General features: G+C 55.2%; 6 protein-coding genes and 3 pseudogenes across 6 annotated transcripts; 2 read left to right on the top strand and 7 right to left on the bottom strand.

Annotated features, from left to right (window-relative positions):
• Positions 1-3,376: 3,376 nt before the first annotated feature.
• On the bottom strand, positions 3,377-3,685 carry LOC131589076 (feather keratin Cos2-2-like). Its single transcript, XM_058858204.1, has one exon. The coding sequence runs from the start codon at positions 3,683-3,685 to the stop codon at positions 3,377-3,379; it is 309 nt and encodes a 102-aa protein (XP_058714187.1).
• Positions 3,686-5,735: 2,050 nt separating this feature from the next.
• On the bottom strand, positions 5,736-6,062 carry LOC131588757 (feather keratin Cos2-2-like). The gene has a single exon (XM_058857688.1). It carries the CDS (start codon positions 6,060-6,062, stop codon positions 5,736-5,738), a length of 327 nt encoding a protein of 108 aa, XP_058713671.1.
• A 2,437-nt stretch (positions 6,063-8,499) lies between these two features.
• On the bottom strand, positions 8,500-9,266 carry LOC131589090 (feather keratin Cos2-2-like; annotated as a pseudogene).
• Positions 9,267-10,858: 1,592 nt separating this feature from the next.
• LOC131588686 (feather keratin Cos2-2-like) lies at positions 10,859-11,185 on the bottom strand. Its single transcript, XM_058857609.1, has one exon. It carries the CDS (start codon positions 11,183-11,185, stop codon positions 10,859-10,861), a length of 327 nt encoding a protein of 108 aa, XP_058713592.1.
• Positions 11,186-13,622: 2,437 nt separating this feature from the next.
• On the bottom strand, positions 13,623-13,931 carry LOC131589126 (feather keratin Cos2-2-like). Its single transcript, XM_058858286.1, has one exon. It carries the CDS (start codon positions 13,929-13,931, stop codon positions 13,623-13,625), a length of 309 nt encoding a protein of 102 aa, XP_058714269.1.
• Positions 13,932-15,983: 2,052 nt separating this feature from the next.
• LOC131588802 (feather keratin Cos2-2-like) lies at positions 15,984-16,310 on the bottom strand. The gene has a single exon (XM_058857801.1). The coding sequence runs from the start codon at positions 16,308-16,310 to the stop codon at positions 15,984-15,986; it is 327 nt and encodes a 108-aa protein (XP_058713784.1).
• Positions 16,311-18,747: 2,437 nt separating this feature from the next.
• LOC131589033 (feather keratin Cos2-2-like) lies at positions 18,748-19,512 on the bottom strand (annotated as a pseudogene).
• A 3,298-nt stretch (positions 19,513-22,810) lies between these two features.
• Positions 22,811-23,140, top strand: LOC131588803 (feather keratin Cos2-2-like). Its single transcript, XM_058857802.1, has one exon. It carries the CDS (start codon positions 22,811-22,813, stop codon positions 23,138-23,140), a length of 330 nt encoding a protein of 109 aa, XP_058713785.1.
• Positions 23,141-24,735: 1,595 nt separating this feature from the next.
• On the top strand, positions 24,736-25,494 carry LOC131589023 (feather keratin Cos2-2-like; annotated as a pseudogene).
• Positions 25,495-26,716: the final 1,222 nt, after the last annotated feature.

The raw sequence follows: 26,716 nt of genomic DNA, 5'->3' as shown, positions 1-26,716 counted from the left end.
TCTGCCCCATGTGCTCCCGTGCAATGCAGCGCGTGGGAGTGTGGCTGTGCCCCGGTGTGTGCGAGTGTCTGCACATCCCTGTGCTTGTGCTCTCGTGGGAACAGCCCCTGAGAGCCTGTGGCCTGCACGGGGATGGTTGTGCACAGGGCAGGGCACTTGTGTGCAGCCCCCGTGGCCGTGTGCCTGTGCCCGTGTGCTGGGCTCTGTGCGTCTGGGCTCATCTCTGTGCACACCTGGGCAGGCTGGCAATGTGCCAGTGGCCCTGTGTGTGCCCACAGCTGTGCCTGAGCTGGCCTCTCAGCCCACCCATTGCAAGCCCCGCAGGGACTGCCCTGCCCAGCAGTGCCAGCCACTCACACACACTCAGCCCCAGTTCCTGACCTGCAGGAGCCTGGAGAGGCCCACGGCACTCCCGTCTCACCGAGGACAATCCCCAAGCCAGGCCATCCCTTTCATGCCATCTCCATGCAGCCTTGTGGCACGGAGCTATTTCCCAGGCTCCCTGCTCTTGCCTTGTGGAGAAGTTTTGAAATTCCAGGGTTCTGGTGGCTCTGTGGGCATGGGGGAGTCTCGTGGCCTTTGTCCTGAGCCAGGAGCGATGGGAAAATGATGATGTCAGAGAGAACGAGGCACGTGGAGACAAACTTTTGACTGTGTCTGGGAAAAAATGGCAGAGTTTCTCCTCTCCTGTTGCAGTCTGCAACCTCAGGATCTTGTCCAGGGGAGCAGCAGGGTTCTGGGGACCAGCATGAAACACCAACGAGACGGGCTCCCGGTTCATGAAACCATTTATTCAGCATAGGAACAAAGTCAGGTCCAGAACAGAGAGCCCTGAACAGAGGCACATCAGGGGTTTTTGAGGGACAGAACCGAGGGTTTACACCTTTGAGGGTGGAGTTCAGGGTCAGGGACCATTAGAAACACACCAAGGGAGAACCCCCCAGGGACTCAAACCCAATCAGAACTCCTGGGCCGCCCTTCACAAGGGGTTTGGGGTGGAACAATGTTAACTCTTTGTCTCCCTGAGGCCGCTGCCACATCTGCTCCTTTTTTATTTTTTTTTTTTTTTTTTTAATTTTTTAATTAGGAGCTTAAAATGTTTCCAAACATACACCTTAAAATCTCACCTCTTCCACAGAGCACCCACTTTGCTTTGTGGGACACCAAAAACTCAATCACAAAACACATCAGGCAAACAGAAAAAAAAAAAAAATTAAAAACAAACACTTAAATCTCCGACCACGCCGGGCAAATTAAACGGTGATGGTACTTAATGCAAACATAATGGTTTTTTAGTTCAGTCTCTTCCACTTTAGGATTCTCTCTTTGGAAGGGTGCAGCTCTTAGATCTCCTATTACGAGGGGCAGAATTCTTCGATCTCCAGGTTCGGCTCCGGCTCCCATGTGGGCACCGCCTCTTCAGATGATCTCGGTTTAACACTGGCTTTCGGAGCTCGGTTACAGTTTCGATTTCCCTGGAGGAGGTGTTGCCCACGATGGCAAAGCACAGCCCCCAGGGGTGGAGCACCGAACAAAGGGATGGGGCCAAGCAGGAGTTACTGGGAGGTTCGGGAAGGTTTGGGACCGGAAAAGAAGGAGCAAGGCGGGAAACAAGGGATCCCAGACCGCGTGGCCGGCGCCATCTTGGGATGGGGGGGTCCGGGATGGACTTTCCCGGCCAGGGAACGGGGAATATGGAAAGACAGGGGGTGAAGGAGGACACGGAACGGCGGGCAGACGGCAGCAGACCCGCATCACTCTGGATGTTCTCCGTCCCTTGCCTGCCTTCAGGAAAATGGGGGATGGGATGGCAGAAAAGACACTGGGGTGACGGGGAGTCGGCAGCAACCCCGAGCCATCTTGGCTTTTTTCACCCTTTGTCCTGCCCTTAGGAACAGAGGAAAGGGGAAGGTACAGGGAGGTATACACCAAACAAAAAGGAACTTCACAGAAGACAGAAACAGTCCACCGGAAGAGCCATACCATACATAATCGTCCATAATGTTGATATCGTCCATAATCGTCCATAATATTAATAGAATCGTCCATAATTTTGATATCGTCCATAATACGTCTCGTTGGGTGATGTTAGGTGCTTGTCCCAGCGTCTGGTCTCGGCTCCCACACCTCTGTAATCCCTTTTCTTCCCCCATGCCCGAGGCACTCTCAACCCAGTCTCCCAGTCTCCCTCGAGTCCTCCTTTCCAAGGCAGGGGTCTCGCCGGCTCTCAAGCCATCAGCCGGGGACTTACGAGGTGTCCATGGAACTGGGTCCTGCTGTTCTCCTGGTGCTTCACTGGATGCCACGCATTCTCTCACCATTTGTTGCAGTCTGCAACCTCAGGATCTTGTCCAGGGAAGCAGCAGGGTTCTGGGGACCAGCATGAAACACCAACGAGACGGGCTCCCGGTTCATGAAACCATTTATTCAGCATAGGAACAAAGTCAGGTCCAGAACAGAGAGCCGAACAGAGGCACATCAGGGGATTTTGAGGGACAGAACCGAGGGTTTACACCTTTGAGGGTGGAGTTCAGGGTCAGGGACCATTAGAAACACACCAAGGGAGAACCCCCCAGGGACTCAAACCCAATCAGAACTCCTGGGCCGCCCTTCACAAGGGGTTTGGGGTGGAACAATGTTAACTCTTTGTCTCCCTGAGGCCGCTGCCACACTCTCCCACAGCCAGAAGGTGAAGCAGTGGCAGCCTCCAACACAGTGGGAGGATAGTTTTGGTTCTGTTGTCCCACTGAGTTGATCCCATGAAACACCTGAGCTCTGTCTGTGTGGTTGGAAGCTGAGCAGAAATCTAATGTGAGGGAGGTGTGTAAAGAGAGGGGGCTGTGGAGCATACCCAGGCACTGCTGTTTCCCATTGCCTCATGTGTGACCTTTGGACATCCTCTTCTCCTGGTGGAAGCTCTTTTGGGGAAGACAGGGTTTGTGACCTCCAATGGAAGCGGCAAAAAGTCAACTCCACTATGGAGTCTCCACGCTCGGCTGCCTCCACCTTTTGTCGTGAGCTGAGTGCAAGAGTTCCCAGAGAAGGAAGGAGGAAGCTGAGGGCCAGGATTGGATGCCAAAGTATTTTATTGATTCTAAGGAAGAAAAGGAGGTAGATCCAAGAGGACACAGGAGCAGCCACTGGAGTGCAGTGGGGGTTTCCATTTGCCTTTGCGTGAAGAGGGACAGAGGGAGGCAAACAGACCCTACTGGGCTGGCATTGGGTGGTGCTGAGAGGAAAGGAAGGGAAGGGAAGAGGGTGGAAGAAAATAACAGTAAACCGAGGGCACAAATCCATTCCGCCAAAGATCCATCTTCAGTGCAACTCCACGTTGTGAGGTCGTGGAGGTTCTTGCCCAAGGATGTTGCCAGCAGCTTTAGCAGGGGGGACAACATCTGCTGCCATAGCAGTTGGTGATGCAGGAGATGTCAAAGCCCCCGGAGCTGATGGGCACTCCGCCAGAGCTGAGGATGTTGCCAACGGCAGCGGAGGTGGAGGATCCCACGGCGGTGTTCTGTGGGAAGGAGCTGAGGACGGGGCCGGGCAGGGTCACCAGCACAGCAGGCGGTTCAATGACGACATGGGAGCTCTGGCACTGCCTGACACAGCACTCATTGCAGCTGCTGGCCAGCGGGCAGGGGCCACAGGGCTGGCAGCAAGGGTCACAGGGCCGGCAGCAGGACATGGCTCGGGGTCACAGGTGCACCTGGCACAGAGGGCAGGGAGGAGCAGAAAGTGGGGAAACATGAGGAGAAGTACTACACCCAAACACCCTGCAGCCAAGGCAGCTCTTGGCTCACATTGCACTGCCCAGCTCAAAGCCCAGGAGCCCCTCTCAGCCAGGCCCCAAACTCTCTCTGTCTGCACAAGACCTTCCCTCCCCTGCCCTCTCCCAGCAGAAGCAGCTCCCAGCCCTGTGCTACAAGAGCCCCTTCCAGCTGAGACCTACAGCCAGGAAAGAGCTGCTCTTGAAGCAGCAGGAGTAGGAGCAGGATCTTGCCACTCACCTGATTCCTGAGGAGAAGGAGGTGAGAGAAGTGGATGAGGGAGCAGAGACTGGGGCTGCCTTTTATAGCAGTCCTGCCCTGCCTCAGGCCCAGAGGCACCTTTGTGGAAGTCATAATTTTCTGACCAGCTCATGTCAAATGTGCACCATCCCAGCTAATGGTAGGGGCTGTGTCCTGCTTTCCTGCACTGCGGCCTCTATTTCCTGGCTTCTGCCGGCTGTGTTCCCATCTGGAGAGTTCTGTTGAGGGCCATGATGAGAGGCCCAAGAATTTCCAGGATATAACCACGTCACAGTAGGCCGAATGCTCGCATCATGCTCTGGTGGCATTCCAAGCAGGCACATGACACACACCTGTGTCATTCCTGTGGTTTTCTTTGTGGCAAAATTCTCAGGGCATCACTCTCATTCTTCCTGTATACCTGCCCATCTCTCCCTCACCTCTCGGTGACATCCCATGAGTTTTGACGTGCAGCCTCTTTGCCTGGCCTATTTTGCAAGTGGATTAGGGACATCAGGTAGCCTTTGTGGGCTGCTTTCCCCTCTAATACATGTCCCTTTGGTCACCAGTCCCCGGCGCGTTTCTGCAGCTTGTTCCTGCTCTTGGCCCGGGCTGGATTACCAGCTGTGCCCGGTGGAGCTTGGCTGGATGGATGGTGCCCAGCAAGGCGCTCTCTCCATCCCCTTCCTGCCATGGGCAGAGAAGATAAAATAAAACGCCACAAACCAGAAACCAACTTGAAGCTTGGTAGAAGTCAGTTTGCTCAAGCAAAAGTGAAGCGCTTATGCATGCACAAATTCTCTGGGAAAAAGAAAAGAATTTCATCTCCTCCTTCCCGCAGGAAGTAGAGGCTGGCCACTTCCCTGGGTGCAGGCCTTCCTCATGTGTCCTGGTTGCTCACAAAGGCAAACTTTGCAAGTAAGGCTGCAGGAATGGGCTCTGGGAGAAGAGTCCAGTGGCTCCTGCCATGTCTGCCTGAGTCATCTCCACCTGTGTGCAGAGGGGACTCAGTCCTGCCCAACATGGAACACGTTTGTCACACTGCTGATGTCTGCCTGCAGGAAGATTTCAGAGGTAATGGGTTGGGCTGGAAGGCAAGTTCAAGAGCATTTCTTTCCACTCCTCCTGCCCTCAACAGATGGGCACTGATGCCAGCCGCTATAGCGGCATGCTGAAAGCTGTGTCCAGCCTGCTCTTGCACACTTCCCGCCTTGAGGCATCCAAAACCTTTCTGGGCAAGTTATTACAATGCCTCAGCACCCTCAGACAGGGGGACATCTTTCCCAGCTCCAAGGAAAAGGGAACATGGAAAGCTGTAGTGCACGGATTGTAACGCTGGGATTCCTCCACCTTGTTTCCCACCATGAAACCGCAAGCGTTGTCACAGAAAGAAGGGAAATGAGAAGCCGAGGTTTGAATGCAAAAACAATTTTATTGAGTGAAAAGAAGAAAAGGAGGAGGGTCACAGAGGCCACCAGGAGCAGCCACTATGAGGCCCCAGTGATTTCGGCCGTCCTGGCCTGCAGAGGAAAAAAGTGCAAGAGGTCTCACTAGGCTATCCATGAGTGGCGGTAACAGGAAAGGAATGGAACAGGAAAAGGAGAGCAAGAGAAGAAGGAAACAATAGTGCAAAGCTCTAAATCCAATGTCTTAAATTTCTGACTTCATTCCAGCACCATGTTGTGAGGTCTTGGAGGTTGTGGCCCAAGGATGTTGGCGGCAGCGTCTTTAGCAAGGACGGCAACATCTGCTGCCATAGCAGTTGGTGATGCAGGAGATGTCAAAGCCCCCAGAGCTGATGGGCACTCCGTCAGAGCTGAGGATGTTGCCAACAGCAGCGGAGGTGGAGGATCCCACGGCGGTGTTCTGTGGGAAGGAGCTGAGGATGGGGCCAGGCAGGGTCACCAGCACAGCAGGCGGCTCAATGACGACATGGGAGCTCTGGCACTGCCTGACACAGCACTCATTGCAGCTGCTGGCCAGCGGGCAGGGGCCGCAGGACTGGCAGCAAGGGTTGCAGGGCTGGCACTGCTGGCACTTCTCAGGGCAGGACATGTCTGGAGGCTGGCGCTGCACCTGGCGCAGAGGGCAGGGAGGGAGCAGAGCACACGCACAGCTGAGACACAGCCCGCAAGGCACCCCCAGCAAAACAAGGCCCCTGCTGCCCGTGGGGCTCCAGCCTGTGCAGCCCCAAACTGGGGATCCTTTGCCTGAGCCCAGCTCGCTCCTCCCGAGCTCAGCCAGGCCCAGCCTTGCTCCTGCCCAACCTGCATGAAAATCAGCCCCTCAGCCCAGCCTCAGCCTCTGGCCAGAACACACGGCCTCCCCTCTGCCCACACCTCCGCCACCATGGCAGAACAGCCCCAGAAGAAGAAGGAACGGGAACAAGGGCTGGAAAACTGAGTGCTGTGTCCTGGAGAGGGTGGAGGAGAAAGGGACTTGCAACTCACCTGTTCCCCAAGGAGAAGGAGGTGACAGAAGTGGTTGAGAGAGCCACCAGTTAGGCTGCCTTTTATCCTGGCCCCACACTGCCTCAGGGCCCACATTCCCTGCTGAATAAGTGAGGAAATCCCTGTAGGAGCCAAAAGAAGGGAAAGATCTCAGGGAATGCTATGTCATGTGTTGCTGCTTCACTCTACAATGACTTTGCAGTTCCTGGCTTCAGGAATCATTGCTGTTCCCTCCAAGACATGTCTTGGGAGTGCAGGCATGTGAGATTCCAGGTTTCCTGGGGGCAGGGATGTGTCAGTGTGTTCAGAGGACATGAAGTCAGTGCAGAAGGGATCCTGAGGAGGCAGGTGATGCCAGCCTGGGGCATTCTGGTGGAGATTTATCATGCTGCCAGATTTTTGTAATTCCTGATGACTGGAAGGGCCTCATCTGCTGCCAGCCCTCCAGGCTTTTCCTCACCACCTAACGGCTCCACATTAGGATTTGTCATCTGAATCAAAACCCTTTGCCCACCTCCTCCTCCTCCTTTTCCTTCAAAAGCCTTGAGGCGCCTGTGGCACTGCAGCCTGAGCACCTGTCCTGCTGTGTGTGCTCAGAATTTGCTGTGGACGGGAGCTCCCCATCATCTCCTCAGTCCCATCCCTTCCTGTGGCCTCTGCCCCATGTGCTCCCGTGCAATGCAGCGCGTGGGAGTGTGGCTGTGCCCCGGTGTGTGCAAGTGTCTGCACATCCCTGTGCTTGTGCTCTCGTGGGAACAGCCCCTGAGAGCCTGTGGCCTGCACGGGGATGGTTGTGCACAGGGCAGGGCACTTGTGTGCAGCCCCCGTGGCCATGTGCCTGTGCCCGTGTGCTGGGCTCTGTGCGTCTGGGCTCATCTCTGTGCACACCTGGGCAGGCTGGCAATGTGCCAGTGCCCCTGTGTGTGCCCACAGCTGTGCCTGAGCTGGCCTCTCAGCCCACCCATTGCAAGCCCCGCAGGGACTGCCCTGCCCAGCAGTGCCAGCCACTCCCACACACTCAGCCCCAATTCCTGACCTGCAGGGGCCTGGAGAGGCCCACGGCACTCCCGTCTCACCGAGGACAATCCCCAAGCCAGGCCATCCCTTTCATGCCATCTCCATGCAGCCTTGTGGCACGGAGCTATTTCCCAGGCTCCCTGCTCTTGCCTTGTGGAGAAGTTTTGAAATTCCAGGGTTCTGGTGGCTCTGTGGGCATGGGGGAGTCTCGTGGCCTTTGTCCTGAGCCAGGAGCGATGGGAAAATGATGATGTCAGAGAGAACGAGGCACGTGGAGACAAACTTTTGACGGTGTCTGGGAAAAAATGGCAGAGTTTCTCCTCTCCCACAGCCAGAAGGTGAAGCAGTGGCAGCCTCCAACACAGTGGGAGGATAGTTTTGGTTCTGTTGTCCCACTGAGTTGATCCCATGAAACACCTGAGCTCTGTGTGTGTGGTTGGAAGCTGAGCAGAAATCTAATGTGAGGGAGGCGTGTAAAGAGAGGGGGCTGTGGAGCATACCCAGGCACTGCTGTTTCCCATTGCCTCATGTGTGACCTTTGGACATCCTCTTGTCCTGATGGAAGCTCTTTTGGGGAAGACAGGGTTTGTGACCTCCAATGGAAGCGGCAAAAAGTCAACTCCACTATGGAGTCTCCACGCTCGGCTGCCTCCACCTTTTGTCGTGAGCTGAGTGCAAGAGTTCCCAGAGAAGGAAGGAGGAAGCTGAGGGCCAGGATTGGATGCCAAAGTATTTTATTGATTCTAAGGAAGAAAAGGAGGTAGATCCAAGGGGACACAGGAGCAGCCACTGGAGTGCAGTGGGGGTTTCCATTTGCCTTTGCGTGAAGAGGGACAGAGGGAGGCAAACAGACCCTACTGGGCTGGCATTGGGTGGTGCTGAGAGGAAAGGAAGGGAAGGGAAGAGGGTGGAAGAAAATAACAGTAAACCGAGGGCACAAATCCATTCCGCCAAAGATCCATCTTCAGTGCAACTCCACGTTGTGAGGTCGTGGAGGTTCTTGCCCAAGGATGTTGCCAGCAGCTTTAGCAGGGGGGACAACATCTGCTGCCATAGCAGTTAGTGATGCAGGAGATGTCAAAGCCCCCGGAGCTGATGGGCACTCCACCACAGCTGAGGATGTTGCCAACGGCAGCGGAGGTGGAGGATCCCACGGCGGTGTTCTGTGGGAAGGAGCTGAGGACGGGGCCAGGCAGGGTCACCAGCACAGCAGGCGGCTCAATGACGACATGGGAGCTCTGGCACTGCCTGACACAGCACTCATTGCAGCTGCTGGCCAGCGGGCAGGGGCCACAGGGCTGGCAGCAAGGGTCACAGGGCCGGCAGCAGGACATGGCTCGGGGTCACAGGTGCACCTGGCACAGAGGGCAGGGAGGAGCAGAAAGTGGGGAAACATGAGGAGAAGTACTACACCCAAACACCCTGCAGCCAAGGCAGCTCTTGGCTCACATTGCACTGCCCAGCTCAAAGCCCAGGAGCCCCTCTCAGCCAGGCCCCAAACTCTCTCTGTCTGCACAAGACCTTCCCTCCCCTGCCCTCTCCCAGCAGAAGCAGCTCCCAGCCCTGTGCTACAAGAGCCCCTTCCAGCTGAGACCTACAGCCAGGAAAGAGCTGCTCTTGAAGCAGCAGGAGCAGGAGCAGGATCTTGCCACTCACCTGATTCCTGAGGAGAAGGAGGTGAGAGAAGTGGATGAGGGAGCAGAGACTGGGGCTGCCTTTTATAGCAGTCCTGCCCTGCCTCAGGCCCAGAGGCACCTTTGTGGAAGTCATAATTTTCTGACCAGCTCATGTCAAATGTGCACCATCCCAGCTAATGGTAGGGGCTGTGTCCTGCTTTCCTGCACTGCGGCCTCTATTTCCTGGCTTCTGCCGGCTGTGTTCCCATCTGGAGAGTTCTGTTGAGGGCCATGATGAGAGGCCCAAGAATTTCCAGGATATAACCACGTCACAGTAGGCCGAATGCTCGCATCATGCTCTGGTGGCATTCCAAGCAGGCACATGACACAAACCTGTGTCATTCCTGTGGTTTTCTTTGTGGCAAAATTCTCAGGGCATCACTCTCATTCTTCCTGTATACCTGCCCATCTCTCCCTCACCTCTCGGTGACATCCCATGAGTTTTGACGTGCAGCCTCTTTGCCTGGCCTATTTTGCAAGTGGATTAGGGACATCAGGTAGCCTTTGTGGTCTGCTTTCCCCTCTAATACATGTCCCTTTGGTCACCAGTCCCCGGCGCGTTTCTGCAGCTCGTTCCTGCTCTTGGCCCGGGCTGGATTACCAGCTGTGCCCGGTGGAGCTTGGCTGGATGGATGGTGCCCAGCAAGGCGCTCTCTCCATCCCCTTCCTGCCATGGGCAGAGAAGATAAAATAAAACGCCACAAACCAGAAACCAACTTGAAGCTTGGTAGAAGTCAGTTTGCTCAAGCAAAAGTGAAGCGCTTATGCATGCACAAATTCTCTGGGAAAAAGAAAAGAATTTCATCTCCTCCTTCCCGCAGGAAGTAGAGGCTGGCCACTTCCCTGGGTGCAGGCCTTCCTCATGTGTCCTGGTTGCTCACAAAGGCAAACTTTGCAAGTAAGGCTGCAGGAATGGGCTCTGGGAGAAGAGTCCAGTGGCTCCTGCCATGTCTGCCTGAGTCATCTCCACCTGTGTGCAGAGGGGACTCAGTCCTGCCCAACATGGAACACGTTTGTCACACTGCTGATGTCTGCCTGCAGGAAGATTTCAGAGGTAATGGGTTGGGCTGGAAGGCAAGTTCAAGAGCATTTCTTTCCACTCCTCCTGCCCTCAACAGATGGGCACTGATGCCAGCCGCTATAGCGGCATGCTGAAAGCTGTGTCCAGCCTGCTCTTGCACACTTCCCGCCTTGAGGCATCCAAAACCTTTCTGGGCAAGTTATTACAATGCCTCAGCACCCTCAGACAGGGGGACATCTTTCCCAGCTCCAAGGAAAAGGGAACATGGAAAGCTGTAGTGCACGGATTGTAACGCTGGGATTCCTCCACCTTGTTTCCCACCATGAAACCGCAAGCGTTGTCACAGAAAGAAGGGAAATCAGAAGCCGAGGTTTGAATGCAAAAACAATTTTATTGAGTCAAAAGAAGAAAAGGAGGAGGGTCACAGAGGCCACCAGGAGCAGCCACTATGAGGCCCCAGTGATTTCGGCCGTCCTGGCCTGCAGAGGAAAAAAGTGCAAGAGGTCTCACTAGGCTATCCATGAGTGGCGGTAACAGGAAAGGAATGGAACAGGAAAAGGAGAGCAAGAGAAGAAGGAAACAATAGTGCAAAGCTCTAAATCCAATGTCTTAAATTTCTGACTTCATTCCAGCACCATGTTGTGAGGTCTTGGAGGTTGTGGCCCAAGGATGTTGGCGGCAGCGTCTTTAGCAAGGACGGCAACATCTGCTGCCATAGCAGTTGGTGATGCAGGAGATGTCAAAGCCCCCGGAGCTGATGGGCACTCCGTCAGAGCTGAGGATGCTGCCAACGGCAGCGGAGGTGGAGGATCCCACGGCGGTGTTCTGTGGGAAGGAGCTGAGGATGGGGCCAGGCAGGGTCACCAGCACAGCAGGCGGCTCAATGACGACATGGGAGCTCTGGCACTGCCTGACACAGCACTCATTGCAGCTGCTGGCCAGCGGGCAGGGGCCGCAGGACTGGCAGCAAGGGTTGCAGGGCTGGCACTGCTGGCACTTCTCAGGGCAGGACATGTCTGGAGGCTGGCGCTGCACCTGGCGCAGAGGGCAGGGAGGGAGCAGAGCACACGCACAGCTGAGACACAGCCCGCAAGGCACCCCCAGCAAGACAAGGCCCCTGCTGCCCGTGGGGCTCCAGCCTGTGCAGCCCCAAACTGGGGATCCTTTGCCTGAGCCCAGCTCGCTCCTCCTGAGCTCAGCCAGGCCCAGCCTTGCTCCTGCCCAACCTGCATGAAAATCAGCCCCTCAGCCCAGCCTCAGCCTCTGGCCAGAACACACGGCCTCCCCTCTGCCCACACCTCCGCCACCATGGCAGAACAGCCCCAGAAGAAGAAGGAGCAGGAACAAGGGCTGGAAAGCTCAGCGCTGTGTCCTGGAGAGGGTGGAGGAGAAAGGGACTTGCAACTCACCTGTTCCCCAAGGAGAAGGAGGTGACAGAAGTGGTTGAGAGAGCCACCAGTTAGGCTGCCTTTTATCCTGGCCCCACACTGCCTCAGGGCCCACATTCCCTGCTGAATAAGTGAGGAAATCCCTGTAGGAGCCAAAAGAAGGGAAAGATCTCAGGGAATGCTATGTCATGTGTTGCTGTTTCACCCTACAATGACTTTGCAGTTCCTGGCTTCAGGAATCATTGCTGTTCCCTCCAAGACATCTCTTGGGAGTGCAGGCATGTGAGATTCCAGGTTTCCTGGGGGCAGGGATGTGTCAGTGTGTTCAGAGGACATGAAGTCAGTGCAGAAGGGATCCTGAGGAGGCAGGTGATGCCAGCCTGGGGCATTCTGGTGGAGATTTATCATGCTGCCAGATTTTTGTAATTCCTGATGACTGGAAGGGCCTCATCTGCTGCCAGCCCTCCAGGCTTTTCCTCACCACCTAACGGCTCCACATTAGGATTTGTCATCTGAATCAAAACCCTTTGCCCACCTCCTCCTCCTCCTTTTCCTGCACAAGCCTTGAGGCGCCTGTGGCACTGCAGCCTGAGCATCTGTCCTGCTGTGTGCGCTCAGAATTTGCTGTGGACGGGAGCTCCCCATCATCTCCTCAGTCCCATCCCTTCCTGTGGCCTCTGCCCCATGTGCTCCCGTGCAATGCAGCGCGTGGGAGTGTGGCTGTGCCCTGGTGTGTGCGAGTGTCTGCACATCCCTGTGCTTGTGCTCTCGTGGGAACAGCCCCTGAGAGCCTGTGGCCTGCACGGGGATGGTTGTGCACAGGGCAGGGCACTTGTGTGCAGCCCCCGTGGCCATGTGCCTGTGCCCGTGTGCTGGGCTCTGTGCGTCTGGGCTCATCTCTGTGCACACCTGGGCAGGCTGGCAATGTGCCAGTGCCCCTGTGTGTGCCCACAGCTGTGCCTGAGCTGGCCTCTCAGCCCACCCATTGCAAGCCCCGCAGGGACTGCCCTGCCCAGCAGTGCCAGCCACTCACACACACTCAGCCCCAGTTCCTGACCTGCAGGAGCCTGGAGAGGCCCACGGCACTCCCGTCTCACCGAGGACAATCCCCAACCCAGGCCATCCCTTTCATGCCATCTCCATGCAGCCTTGTGGCACGGAGCTATTTCCCAGGCTCCCTGCTCTTGCCTTGTGGAGAAGTTTTGAAATTCCAGTGTTCTGGTGGCTCTGTGGGCATGGGGGAGTCTTGTGGCCTTTGTCCTGAGCCAGGAGCGATGGGAAAATGATGATGTCAGAGAGAACGAGGCACGTGGAGACAAACTTTTGACGGTGTCTGGGAAAAAATGGCAGAGTTTCTCCTCTCCCACAGCCAGAAGGTGAAGCAGTGGCAGCCTCCAACACAGTGGGAGGATAGTTTTGGTTCTGTTGTCCCACTGAGTTGATCCCATGAAACACCTGAGCTCTGTCTGTGTGGTTGGAAGCTGAGCAGAAATCTAATGTGAGGGAGGTGTGTAAAGAGAGGGGGCTGTGGAGCATACCCAGGCACTGCTGTTTCCCATTGCCTCATGTGTGACCTTTGGACATCCTCTTCTCCTGATGGAAGCTCTTTTGGGGAAGACAGGGTTTGTGACCTCCAATGGAAGCGGCAAAAAGTCAACTCCACTATGGAGTCTCCACGCTCGGCTGCCTCCACCTTTTGTCGTGAGCTGAGTGCAAGAGTTCCCAGAGAAGGAAGGAGGAAGCTGAGGGCCAGGATTGGATGCCAAAGTATTTTATTGATTCTAAGGAAGAAAAGGAGGTAGATCCAAGGGGACACAGGAGCAGCCACTGGAGTGCAGTGGGGGTTTCCATTTGCCTTTGCGTGAAGAGGGACAGAGGGAGGCAAACAGACCCTACTGGGCTGGCATTGGGTGGTGCTGAGAGGAAAGGAAGGGAAGGGAAGAGGGTGGAAGAAAATAACAGTAAACCGAGGGCACAAATCCATTCCGCCAAAGATCCATCTTCAGTGCAACTCCACGTTGTGAGGTCGTGGAGGTTCTTGCCCAAGGATGTTGCCAGCAGCTTTAGCAGGGGGGACAACATCTGCTGCCATAGCAGTTGGTGATGCAGGAGATGTCAAAGCCCCCAGAGCTGATGGGCACTCCACCAGAGCTGAGGATGTTGCCAACGGCAGCGGAGGTGGAGGATCCCACGGCGGTGTTCTGTGGGAAGGAGCTGAGGACGGGGCCGGGCAGGGTCACCAGCACAGCAGGCGGCTCAATGACGACATGGGAGCTCTGGCACTGCCTGACACAGCACTCATTGCAGCTGCTGGCCAGCGGGCAGGGGCCGCAGGACTGGCAGCAAGGGTCACAGGGCTTGCAGCAGGACATGGCTCGGGGGTCACAGGTGCACCTGGCGCAGAGGGCAGGGAGGGAGCAGAAAGTGGGGGCACATGAGGAGCAGCACTGCACCCAAACACCCTGCAGCCAAGGCAGCTCTTGGCTCACATTGCACTGCCCAGCTCAAAGCCCAGGAGCCCCTCTCAGCCAGGCCCCAAACTCTCTCTGTCTGCACAAGACCTTCCCTCCCCTGCCCTCTCCCAGCAGAAGCAGCTCCCAGCCCTGTGCTACAAGAGCCCCTCTCAGCTGAGACCTACAGCCAGGAAAGAGCTGCTCTTGAAGCAGCAGGAGCAGGAGCAGGATCTTGCCACTCACCTGATTCCTGAGGAGAAGGAGGTGAGAGAAGTGGATGAGGGAGCAGAGACTGGGGCTGCCTTTTATAGCAGTCCTGCCCTGCCTCAGGCCCAGAGGCACCTTTGTGGAAGTCATAATTTTCTGACCAGCTCATGTCAAATGTGCACCATCCCAGCTAATGGTAGGGGCTGTGTCCTGCTTTCCTGCACTGCGGCCTCTATTTCCTGGCTTCTGCCGGCTGTGTTCCCATCTGGAGAGTTCTGTTGAGGGCCATGATGAGAGGCCCAAGAATTTCCAGGATATAACCACGTCACAGTAGGCCGAATGCTCGCATCATGCTCTGGTGGCATTCCAAGCAGGCACATGACACAAACCTGTGTCATTCCTGTGGTTTTCTTTGTGGCAAAATTCTCAGGGCATCACTCTCATTCTTCCTGTATACCTGCCCATCTCTCCCTCACCTCTCGGTGACATCCCATGAGTTTTGACGTGCAGCCTCTTTGCCTGGCCTATTTTGCAAGTGGATTAGGGACATCAGGTATCCTTTGTGGTCTGCTTTCCCCTCTAATACATGTCCCTTTGGTCACCAGTCCCCGGCGCGTTTCTGCAGCTCGTTCCTGCTCTTGGCCCGGGCTGGATTACCAGCTGTGCCCGGTGGAGCTTGGCTGGATGGATGGTGCCCAGCAAGGCGCTCTCTCCATCCCCTTCCTGCCATGGGCAGAGAAGATAAAATAAAACGCCACAAACCAGAAACCAACTTGAAGCTTGGTAGAAGTCAGTTTGCTCAAGCAAAAGTGAAGCGCTTATGCATGCACAAATTCTCTGGGAAAAAGAAAAGAATTTCATCTCCTCCTTCCCGCAGGAAGTAGAGGCTGGCCACTTCCCTGGGTGCAGGCCTTCCTCATGTGTCCTGGTTGCTCACAAAGGCAAACTTTGCAAGTAAGGCTGCAGGAATGGGCTCTGGGAGAAGAGTCCAGTGGCTCCTGCCATGTCTGCCTGAGTCATCTCCACCTGTGTGCAGAGGGGACTCAGTCCTGCCCAACTCGGAACACATTTGTCACACTGCTGATGTCTCTCAGCAGGAAGATTTCGTAGGCAATGGGTTGGGCTGGAAGGCAAGTTCAAGAGCATTTCTTTCCACTCCTCCTGCCCTCAACAGATGGGCACTGATGCCAGCCGCTATAGCGGCATGCTGAAAGCTGTGTCCAGCCTGCTCTTGCACACTTCCCACCTTGAGGAATCCAAAACCTTTCTGGGCAAGTTATTACAATGCCTCAGCACCCTCAGACAGGGGGACATCTTTCCCAGCTCCAAGGAAAAGGGAACATGGAAAGCTGTAGTGCACGGATTGTAACGCTGGGATTCCTCCACCTTGTTTCCCACCATGAAACCGCAAGCGTTGTCACAGAAAGAAGGGAAATCAGAAGCCGAGGTTTGAATGCAAAAACAATTTTATTGAGTCAAAAGAAGAAAAGGAGGAGGGTCACAGAGGCCACCAGGAGCAGCCACTATGACGCCCCAGTGATTTCGGACATCCTGGCCTGCAGAGGAAAAAAGTGCAAGAGGTCTCACTAGGCCGTCCATGAGTGGCGGTAACAGGAAAGGAATGGAACAGGAAAAGGAGAGCAAGAGAAGAAGGAAACAATAGTGCAAAGCTCTAAATCCAATGTCTTAAATTTCTGACTTCATTCCAGCACCATGTTGTGAGGTCTTGGAGGTTGTGGCCCAAGGATGTTGGCGGAAGCGTCTTTAGCAAGGACGACAACATCTGCTGCCATAGCAGTTGGTGATGCAGGAGATGTCAAAGCCCCCGGAGCTGATGGGCACTCCGTCAGAGCTGAGGATGTTGCCAACGGCAGCGGAGGTGGAGGATCCCACGGCGGTGTTCTGTGGGAAGGAGCTGAGGATGGGGCCAGGCAGGGTCACCAGCACAGCAGGCGGCTCAATGACGACATGGGAGCTCTGGCACTGCCTGACACAGCACTCATTGCAGCTGCTGGCCAGCGGGCAGGGGCCGCAGGACTGGCAGCAAGGGTTGCAGGGCTGGCACTGCTGGCACTTCTCAGGGCAGGACATGTCTGGAGGCTGGCGCTGCACCTGGCGCAGAGGGCAGGGAGGGAGCAGAGCACACGCACAGCTGAGACACAGCCCGCAAGGCACCCCCAGCAAGACAAGGCCCCTGCTGCCCGTGGGGCTCCAGCCTGTGCAGCCCCAAACTGGGGATCCTTTGCCTGAGCCCAGCTCGCTCCTCCCGAGCTCAGCCAGGCCCAGCCTTGCTCCTGCCCAACCTGCATGAAAATCAGCCCCTCAGCCCAGCCTCAGCCTCTGGCCAGAACACACGGCCTCCCCTCTGCCCACACCTCCGCCACCATGGCAGAACAGCCCCAGAAGAAGAAGGAGCAGGAACAAGGGCTGGAAAGCTCAGCGCTGTGTCCTGGAGAGGGTGGAGGAGAAAGGGACTTGCAACTCACCTGTTCCCCAAGGAGAAGGAGGTGACAGAAGTGGTTGAGAGAGCCACCAGTTAGGCTGCCTTTTATCCTGGCCCCACACTGCCTCAGGGCCCACATTCCCTGCTGAATAAGTGAGGAAATCCCTGTATGAGCCAAATGAAGGGAAAGATCTCAGGGAATGCTATGTCATGTGTTGCTGTTTCACTCTACAATGACTTTGCAGTTCCTGGCTTCAGGAATCATTGCTGTTCCCTCCAAGACATCTCTTGGGAGTGCAGGCATGTGAGATTCCAGGTTTCCTGGGGGCAGGGAAGTGTCAGTGTGTTCAGAGGACATGAAGTCGGTGCAGAAGGGATCCTGAGGAGGCAGGTGATGCCAGCCTGGGGCATTCTGGTGGAGATTTATCATGCTGCCAGATTTTTGTAATTCCTGATGACTGGAAGGGCCTCATCTGCTGCCAGCCCTCCAGGCTTTTCCTCACCACCTAACGGCTCCACATTAGGATTTGTCATCTGAATCAAAACTCTTTGACCTCCTCCTCCTCCTCCTTTTCCTGCACAAGCCTTGAGGCGCCTGTGGCACTGCAGCCTGAGCACCTGTCCTGCTGTGTGCGCTCAGAATTTGCTGTGGACGGGAGCTCCCCATCATCTCCTCAGTCCCATCCCTTCCTGTGGCCTCTGCCCCATGTGCTCCCGTGCAATGCAGCGCGTGGGAGTGTGGCTGTGCCCCGGTGTGTGCAAGTGTCTGCACATCCCTGTGCTTGTGCTCTCGTGGGAACAGCCCCTGAGAGCCTGTGGCCTGCACAGGGATGGTTGTGCACAGGGCAGGGCACTTGTGTGCAGCCCCCGTGGCCGTGTGCCTGTGCCCGTGTGCTGGGCTCTGTGCGTCTGGGCTCATCTCTGTGCACACCTGGGCAGGCTGGCAATGTGCCAGTGGCCCTGTGTGTGCCCACAGCTGTGCCTGAGCTGGCCTCTCAGCCCACCCATTGCAAGCCCCGCAGGGACTGCCCTGCCCAGCAGTGCCAGCCACTCCCACACACTCAGCCCCAATTCCTGACCTGCAGGAGCCTGGAGAGGCCCACGGCACTCCCGTCTCACCGAGGACAATCCCCAAGCCAGGCCATCCCTTTCATGCCATCTCCATGCAGCCTTGTGGCACGGAGCTATTTCCCAGGCTCCCTGCTCTTGCCTTGTGGAGAAGTTTTGAAATTCCAGGGTTCTGGTGGCTCTGTGGGCATGGGGGAGTCTTGTGGCCTTTGTCCTGAGCCAGGAGCGATGGGAAAATGATGATGTCAGAGAGAACGAGGCACGTGGAGACAAACTTTTGACGGTGTCTGGGAAAAAATGGCAGAGTTTCTCCTCTCCCACAGCCAGAAGGTGAAGCAGTGGCAGCCTCCAACACAGTGGGAGGATAGTTTTGGTTCTGTTGTCCCACTGAGTTGATCCCATGAAACACCTGAGCTCTGTCTGTGTGGTTGGAAGCTGAGCAGAAATCTAATGTGAGGGAGGTGTGTAAAGAGAGGGGGCTGTGGAGCATACCCAGGCACTGCTGTTTCCCATTGCCTCATGTGTGACCTTTGGACATCCTCTTGTCCTGATGGAAGCTCTTTTGGGGAAGACAGGGTTTGTGACCTCCAATGGAAGCGGCAGAAAGTCAACTCCACTATGGAGTCTCCACGCTCGGCTGCCTCCACCTTTTGTCGTGAGCTGAGTGCAAGAGATCCCAGAGAAGGAAGGAGGAAGCTGAGGGCCAGGATTGGATGCCAAAGTATTTTATTGATTCTAAGGAAGAAAAGGAGGTAGATCCAAGAGGACACAGGAGCAGCCACTGGAGTGCAGTGGGGGTGTCCATTTGCCTTTGCGTGAAGAGGGACAGCGGGAGGCAAACAGACCCTACTGGGCTGGCATTGGGTGGTGCTGAGAGGAAAGGAAGGGAAGGGAAGAGGGTGGAAGAAAATAACAGTAAACCGAGGGCACAAATCCATTCCGACAAAGATCCATCATCAGTGCAGCTCCACGTTGTGAGGTCGTGGAGGTTCTTGCCCAAGGATGTTGCCAGCAGCTTTAGCAGGGGGGACAACATCTGCTGCCATAGCAGTTGGTGATGCAGGAGATGTCAAAGCCCCCAGAGCTGATGGGCACTCCGCCAGAGCTGAGGATGTTGCCAACGGCAGCGGAGGTGGAGGATCCCACGGCGGTGTTCTGTGGGAAGGAGCTGAGGACGGGGCCGGGCAGGGTCACCAGCACAGCAGGCGGCTCAATGACGACATGGGAGCTCTGGCACTGCCTGACACAGCACTCATTGCAGCTGCTGGCCAGCGGGCAGGGGCCACAGGGCTGGCAGCAAGGGTCACAGGGCTTGCAGCAGGACATGGCTCGGGGTCACAGGTGCACCTGGCACAGAGGGCAGGGAGGGAGCAGAAAGTGGGGACACATGAGGAGCAGCACTGCACCCAAACACCCTGCAGCCAAGGCAGCTCTTGGCTCACATTGCACTGCCCAGCTCAAAGCCCAGGAGCCCCTCTCAGCCAGGCCCCAAACTCTCTCTTTCTGCACAAGACCTTCCCTCCCCTGTCCTCTCCCAGCAGAAGCAGCTCCCAGCCCTGTGCTACAAGAGCCCCTTCCAGCTGAGACCTACAGCCAGGAAAGAGCTGCTCTTGAAGCAGCAGGAGCAGGAGCAGGATCTTGCCACTCACCTGATTCCTGAGGAGAAGGAGGTGAGAGAAGTGGATGAGAGAGCAGAGACTGGGGCTGCCTTTTATAGCAGTCCTGCCCTGCCTCAGGCCCAGAGGCACCTTTGTGGAAGTCATAATTTTCTGACCAGCTCATGTCAAATGTGCACCATCCCAGCTAATGGTAGGGGCTGTGTCTTGATTTACTGCATTGTTGCCTCTTCATTTCCTGGTTTCTGCCAGGTGCAGTCGTATCCGAAGGCTTGTGTTCGGGCTGGGAAGAGATGCCCAAGAATTTAGGATTTTTGAACACTTCAGAAGAGGCCGACTGCTCAGATCATGCTCTGGTGGCATTCCATGCAGGCACGTGTTGCATCTTGATTCGTCCCTACTTGGTCAGCCTTCGGCAACAGTCATTTCTCCATTTCTCCACCTCGTTTTTGCTCTTCTCTTGTGCTGCATTTTGTTCCTCTCCAGGAGCCACAGCCAGGACACTTCCTCCAGAAAAGTTCTGCCCAGTCTCTCCAGTTCCCCTTCTCCAGGCTTATGCTGGTCTTTCTCTCCACATGTTCTTACCAGCAACCCTTGGTGGTTATTATCAGCTCTGCTGGGTTGATTTTGGCTGGAGGGCCAGCGCTCTCCAAGTCTCTGTGTGACTCTCCCTTTTGTGGTGAACAGGGATGAGAAAATAAGAAGGAAATTAACTTGAATATTAAGATATGGCAGTTGGCTAAAGCAAAAGCCAAAGTCTTTGCCTTTAGTAGTAAACATGAAAAACGCACTTTTTTCCTCTACTTCCAATCAGAAAGTTCTATCAGCCCACGTTCCAGGAAGCAGGGCTTGAGCACATGTAATGGTGTTACTTGAAGGTAAACATTGCAAATAACAAATGCCCACCCTTGTTTCTCCTTTCTTTAGCTGTTGTTCTGAGCTCATATCATATGGCGTGGGATATCCCTTTTACTCAGTTTGGGTCAACTGTCGGAGTCTTGTCCACTCCCAGGATCTTGCCACCCCCCAGCTCCTGGTTAGGATGGGAATGTTAGAGAGACAGTGCTGATGCTGTGTGAGCACTGCTCAGCAGGACACAAAGAACTGGAGTGTTATGGGCACCTTTGTAACTCCCAGTGCAGAGCACAGCTCTGCCATGTCTGCTGTGGGGAACATGAACAGCATCTCTGCCAGCCCCAACACACCCACAAGCCTTGACTGTCTCCAGGGACATCCAGTTGTCCACGTTTGAGATATTTACGTCAGCCCTTATCTCCTACATTTGTCCACTGGGATGGGACACAGTCTCTTCCTGTCCAGGCCAATGCCACCACTCAGTAGGGTGCAGGCTAAGACCTTATGACAAATGAGGTGATGCAACTGAAGGGATCAAGGTCTAGCTCTGAGATGTAGGATAGACATTCTGGGTGGTACAGTGGCAGTCAAGAACTTTAGTTCCTTGGGAGAAGAAGCCAACACCTACCTCCACACTATGTCCTTCCACTTAGTGTCAGAGATTGATGAAGTCTGCATTACCCCTTATAGATATTGGTAGACAGCAGTGGTTTTCAAAACAAACCAAATTCTCTTCAGAATGGTGATACTTCATCAGAGGTGATTTGGAAAATGAGAGAATGCTGGGTGAGAGCTCTCAAAGAGCAAAAGCTATGGTGGGACACCTACTGAGCCACGCATCTCTCTGCAGCCTGGAGATGGATGGAAATGGATGGAAATCTGTCCCTTTGGGAATTGACACATTCCTTAAGCAAGGCTGGCTCACATTTACAGACAGTACCAAAGATGCTTTTTTAGGCAAAACACTCTGATCCCTTTCTGGAGAAGTAGAGAAAGATGGTAGGAATGGCCTTCCATCACCATCCCATACTGAGACTAATTGACTCGCCACATGGATCAGTGACCAGGCTTGGCCCTTCAGTTCATCCAGGAGGACAGGTGCTCTGAACAATGAGATGAGGTCATGGAAAGTTCCAATCTCTGTTCCATGGATGCCAAACCCCATTCTGCTGAGTACCAGTGATGAACAGTGCTGTCTTCAGGCTCCCTGGATTGAAAGTGCTCGCCACATCTTCCCTAAAGCAGGGACTCAAAGAATCAAGATCCTGTCATTCAGCTTCTTCCTGCTCTAATCCCCAAACCTCCTGCCCATTCAGACATAAAAGGGCTGAAATTGGGCTGCCAAACACTAATGTGTAGCCAGTAGTCCCCAGGACATGCAGAGCCTCTAGGAAAGCCCAGTGTCCAAAGCCCAGCTCCAGCACCACCTTGGTGAACAGTGAAGCTCTGGACTGCAGTCAAAACTTGGAGTAGGAAGCACTGCCCAACACTTCTACTGACTCTGTTATGATACAGGATATTGTTCCCTCTTACCATCACATCAGCATAAATGCAATTGGTCAGTATGTGGTTGCACAAATGGTGTACACTACCCAGCAGCATTCGGGGGTGCCTTCACACATGTGCACAAGCACATGGATGCGCAGGTAGTGAACACACAACGTGGTTCAGGCTGCAGTACAAGAAAAGCCTCAGGAACTCTGCAGACAGAAAATGAATAAAAGCAGATTTTATAAGGAGGACAAGGCACATGTAAAGGGACACCAAAAAAAAAACCACCAAAGACTGCAACAAGAGGAAAGGAATACCCCTTCGAGTAAGCAGGAAAAAAAAAAAAATCCTAAAGAGTGCATCAGCTGGCATCACTTGCCTCCTCAGGATCCCTTCTGCACTGACTTCATGTCCTCTGAACACACTGACACATCCCTGCCCCCAGGAAACCTGGAATCTCACATGCCTGCACTCCCAAGAGATGTCTTGGAGGGAACAGCAATGATTCCTGAAGCCAGGAACTGCAAAGTCATTGTAGAGTGAAACAGCAACACATGACATAGCATTCCCTGAGATCTTTCCCTTCATTTGGCTCATACAGGGATTTCCTCACTTATTCAGCAGGGAATGTGGGCCCTGAGGCAGTGTGGGGCCAGGATAAAAGGCAGCCTAACTGGTGGCTCTCTCAACCACTTCTGTCACCTCCTTCTCCTTGGGGAACAGGTGAGTTGCAAGTCCCTTTCTCCTCCACCCTCTCCAGGACACAGCACTCAGCTTTCCAGCCCTTGTTCCTGCTCCTTCTTCTTCTGGGGCTGTTCTGCCATGGTGGCGGAGGTGTGGGCAGAGGGGAGGCCGTGTGTTCTGGCCAGAGGCTGAGGCTGGGCTGAGGGGCTGATTTTCATGCAGGTTGGGCAGGAGCAAGGCTGGGCCTGGCTGAGCTCGGGAGGAGCGAGCTGGGCTCAGGCAAAGGATCCCCAGTTTGGGGCTGCACAGGCTGGAGCCCCACGGGCAGCAGGGGCCTTGTCTTGCTGGGGGTGCCTTGCGGGCTGTGTCTCAGCTGTGCGTGTGCTCTGCTCCCTCCCTGCCCTCTGCGCCAGGTGCAGCGCCAGCCTCCAGACATGTCCTGTCCTGAGAAGTGCCAGCAGTGCCAGCCCTGCAACCCTTGCTGCCAGTCCTGCGGCCCCTGCCCGCTGGCCAGCAGCTGCAATGAGTGCTGTGTCAGGCAGTGCCAGAGCTCCCATGTCGTCATTGAGCCGCCTGCTGTGCTGGTGACCCTGCCCGGCCCCATCCTCAGCTCCTTCCCACAGAACACCGCCGTGGGATCCTCCACCTCCGCTGCCGTTGGCAACATCCTCAGCTCTGGCGGAGTGCCCATCAGCTCTGGGGGCTTTGACATCTCCTGCATCACCAACTGCTACGGTGGCAGCAGATGTTGCCGTCCTTGCTAAAGACGCTGCCGCCAACATCCTTGGGCCACAACCTCCAAGACCTCACAACATGGTGCTGGAATGAAGTCAGAAATTTAAGACATTGGATTTAGAGCTTTGCACTATTGTTTCCTTCTTCTCTTGCTCTCCTTTTCCTGTTCCATTCCTTTCTTGTTACCGCCACTCATGGATGGCCTAGTGAGACCTCTTGCACTTTTTTCCTCTGCAGGCCAGGACGTCCGAAATCACTGGGGCGTCATAGTGGCTGCTCCTGGTGGCCTCTGTGACCCTCCTCCTTTTCTTCTTTTGACTCAATAAAATTGTTTTTGCATTCAAACCTCGGCTTCTCATTTCCTTTCTTTCTGTGACATCACTTGCGGATTCATGATGAGAAACAAGGTGGAGGAATCCCAGCATTACAATCCGTGCACTACAGCTTTCCATGTTCCCTTTCCCTTGGAGCTGGGAAAGATGTCCCCCTGTCTGAGGGTGCTGAGGCATTGTAATAACTTGCCCAGAAAGGTTTTGGATGCCTCAAGGCGGGAAGTGTGCAAGAGCAGGCTGGACACAGCTTTCAGCATGCCGCTATAGCGGCTGACATCAGTGCCCATCTGTTGAGGGCAGGAGGAGTGGAAAGAAATGCTCTTGAACTTGCCTTCCAGCCCAAACCATTGCCTCTGAAATCTTCCAGCAGGCTGACATCAGCAGTGTGACAAATGTGTTCCGTGTTGGGCAGGACTGAGTCCCCTCTGCACACAGGTGGAGATGACTCAGGCAGACATGGCAGGAGCCACTGGACTCTTCTCCCAGAGCCCATTCCTGCAGCCTTACTTGCAAAGTTTGCCTTTGTGAGCAACCAGGACACATGAGGAAGGCCTGCACCCAGGGAAGTGGCCAGCCTCTACTTCCTGCGGGAAGGAAGAGATGAAATTCTTCTCTTTTTTCCAGAGAATTTGTGCATGCATAAGCGCTTCACTTTTGCTTGAGCAAACTGACTTCTACCAAGCTTCAAGTTGGTTTCTGGTTTGTGGCGTTTTATTTTATCTTCTCTGCCCATGGCAGGAAGGGGATGGAGAGAGCACCTTGCTGGGCACCATCCATCCAGCCAAGCTCCACCGGGCACAGCTGGTAATCCAGCCCGGGCCAAGAGCAGGAACGAGCTGCAGAAACGCGCCGGGGACTGGTGACCAAAGGGACATGTATTAGAGGGGAAAGCAGACCACAAAGGATACCTGATGACCCTAATCCACTTGCAAAATAGGCCAGGCAAAGAGGCTGCACGTCAAAACTCATGGGATGTCACCGAGAGGTGAGGGAGAGATGGGCAGGTATACAGGAAGAATGAGAGTGATGCCCTGAGAATTTTGCCACAAAGAAAACCACAGGAATGACACAGGTTTGTGTCATGTGCCTGCTTGGAATGCCACCAGAGCATGATGCGAGCATTCGGCCTACTGTGACGTGGTTATATCCTGGAAATTCTTGGGCCACTCATCATGGCCCTCAACAGAACTCTCCAGATGGGAACGCAGCCGGCAGAAGCCAGGAAATAGAGGCCGCAGTGCAGGAAAGCAGGACACAGCCCCTACCATTAGCTGGGATGGTGCACATTTGACATGAGCTGGTCAGAAAATTATGACTTCCACAAAGGTGCCTCTGGGCCTGAGGCAGGGCAGGACTGCTATAAAAGGCAGCCCCAGTCTCTGCTCCCTCATCCACTTCTCTCACCTCCTTCTCCTCAGGAATCAGGTGAGTGGCAAGATCCTGCTCCTGCTGCTTCAAGAGCAGCTCTTTCCTGGCTGTAGGCCTCAGCTGAGAGGGGCTCTTGTAGCAAAGGGCTGGGAGCTGCTTCTGCTGGGAGAGGACAGGGGAGGGAAGGTCTTGTGCAGACAGAGAGAGTTTGGGGCCTGGCTGAGAGGGGCTCCTGGGCTTTGAGCTGGGCAGTGCAATGTGAGCCAAGAGCTGCCTTGGCTGCAGGGTGTTTGGGTGCAGTGCTGCTCCTCATGTGCCCCCACTTTCTGCTCCCTCCCTGCCCTCTGTGCCAGGTGCACCTGTGACCCCGAGCCATGTCCTGCTGCAAGCCCTGTGACCCCTGCTGCCAGCCCTGTGGCCCCTGCCCGCTGGCCAGCAGCTGCAATGAGTGCTGTGTCAGGCAGTGCCAGAGCTCCCATGTCGTCATTGAGCCGCCTGCTGTGCTGGTGACCCTGCCTGGCCCCGTCCTCAGCTCCTTCCCACAGAACACCGCCGTGGGATCCTCCACCTCCGCTGCCGTTGGCAACATCCTCAGCTCTGGCGGAGTGCCCATCAGCTCTGGGGGCTTTGACATCTCCTGCATCACCAACTGCTATGGCAGCAGATGTTGTCCCCCCTGCTAAAGCTGCTGGCAACTTCCTTGGGCAAGAACCTCCACGACCTCACAACGTGGAGTTGCACTGAAGATGGATCTTTGTCGGAATGGATTTGTGCCCTTGGTTTACTGTTATTTTCTTCCACCCTCTTCCCTTCCCTTCCTTTCCTCTCAGCACCACCCAATGCCAGCCCAGTGGGACCTGTTTGCCTCCCTCTGTCCCTCTTCACGCAAAGGCAAACGGACACCCCCACTGCACTCCAGTGGCTGCTCCTGTGTCCTCTTGGATCTACCTCCTTTTCTTCCTTAGAATCAATAAAATACTTTGGCATCCAATCCTGGCCCTCAGCTTCCTCCTTCCTTCTCTGGGAACTCTTGCACTCAGCTCACGACAAAAGGTGGAGGCAGCCGAGCGTGGAGACTCCATAGTGGAGTTGACTTTTTGCCGCTTCCATTGGAGGTCACAAACCCTGTCTTCCCCAAAAGAGCTTCCATCAGGACAAGAGGATGTCCAAAGGTCACACATGAGGCAATGGGAAACAGCAGTGCCTGGGTATGCTCCACAGCCCCCTCTCTTTACACACCTCCCTCACATTAGATTTCTGCTCAGCTTCCAACCACACAGACAGAGCTCAGGTGTTTCATGGGATCAACTCAGTGGGACAACAGAACCAAAACTATCCTCCCACTGTGTTGGAGGCTGCCACTGCTTCACTTTCTGGCTGTGGGAGTGGAGAAACTCTGCCATTTTTCCCAGACACCGTCAAAAGTTTGTCTCCACGTGCCTCGTTCTCTCTGACATCATCATTTTCCCATCGCTCCTGGCTCAGGACAAAGGCCCCGGGACTCCCCCATGCCCACAGAGCCACCAGAACCCTGGAATTTCAAAACTTCTCCACGAGGCAAGAGCAAGGAGCCTGGGAAATAGCTCAGTACTACAAGGCTGCATGGAGATGGCATGAAAGGGATGGCCTGGCTTGGGGATTGTCCTCGGTGAGACGGGAGTGCCGTGGGCCTCTCCAGGCTCCTGCAGGTCAGGAACTGGGGCTGAGTGTGTGGGAGTGGCTGGCACTGCTGGGCAGGGCAGTCCCTGCGGGGCTTGCAATGGGTGGGCTGAGAGGCCAGCTCAGGCACAGCTGTGGGCACACACAGGGGCACTGGCACATTGCCAGCCTGCCCAGGTGTGCACAGAGATGAGCCCAGACGCACAGAGCCCAGCACACGGGCACAGGCACACGGCCACGGGGGCT

The sequence above is a fragment of the Poecile atricapillus genome, chromosome 27, assembly GCF_030490865.1.
Source record: "Poecile atricapillus isolate bPoeAtr1 chromosome 27, bPoeAtr1.hap1, whole genome shotgun sequence".
Lineage (NCBI taxonomy): Eukaryota > Metazoa > Chordata > Aves > Passeriformes > Paridae > Poecile > Poecile atricapillus.
Note: the sequence above shows the minus strand (reverse complement) of the source record. Positions and strands in the feature narration are given on the sequence as shown.

Coding starts and splice junctions, on each gene's coding strand:
- LOC131589076 (XM_058858204.1), bottom strand. CDS start 3,685: ATGTCCTGCTGCCGGCCCTGTGACCCTTGCTGCCAGCCCTGTGGCCCC.
- LOC131588757 (XM_058857688.1), bottom strand. CDS start 6,062: ATGTCCTGCCCTGAGAAGTGCCAGCAGTGCCAGCCCTGCAACCCTTGC.
- LOC131588686 (XM_058857609.1), bottom strand. CDS start 11,185: ATGTCCTGCCCTGAGAAGTGCCAGCAGTGCCAGCCCTGCAACCCTTGC.
- LOC131589126 (XM_058858286.1), bottom strand. CDS start 13,931: ATGTCCTGCTGCAAGCCCTGTGACCCTTGCTGCCAGTCCTGCGGCCCC.
- LOC131588802 (XM_058857801.1), bottom strand. CDS start 16,310: ATGTCCTGCCCTGAGAAGTGCCAGCAGTGCCAGCCCTGCAACCCTTGC.
- LOC131588803 (XM_058857802.1), top strand. CDS start 22,811: ATGTCCTGTCCTGAGAAGTGCCAGCAGTGCCAGCCCTGCAACCCTTGC.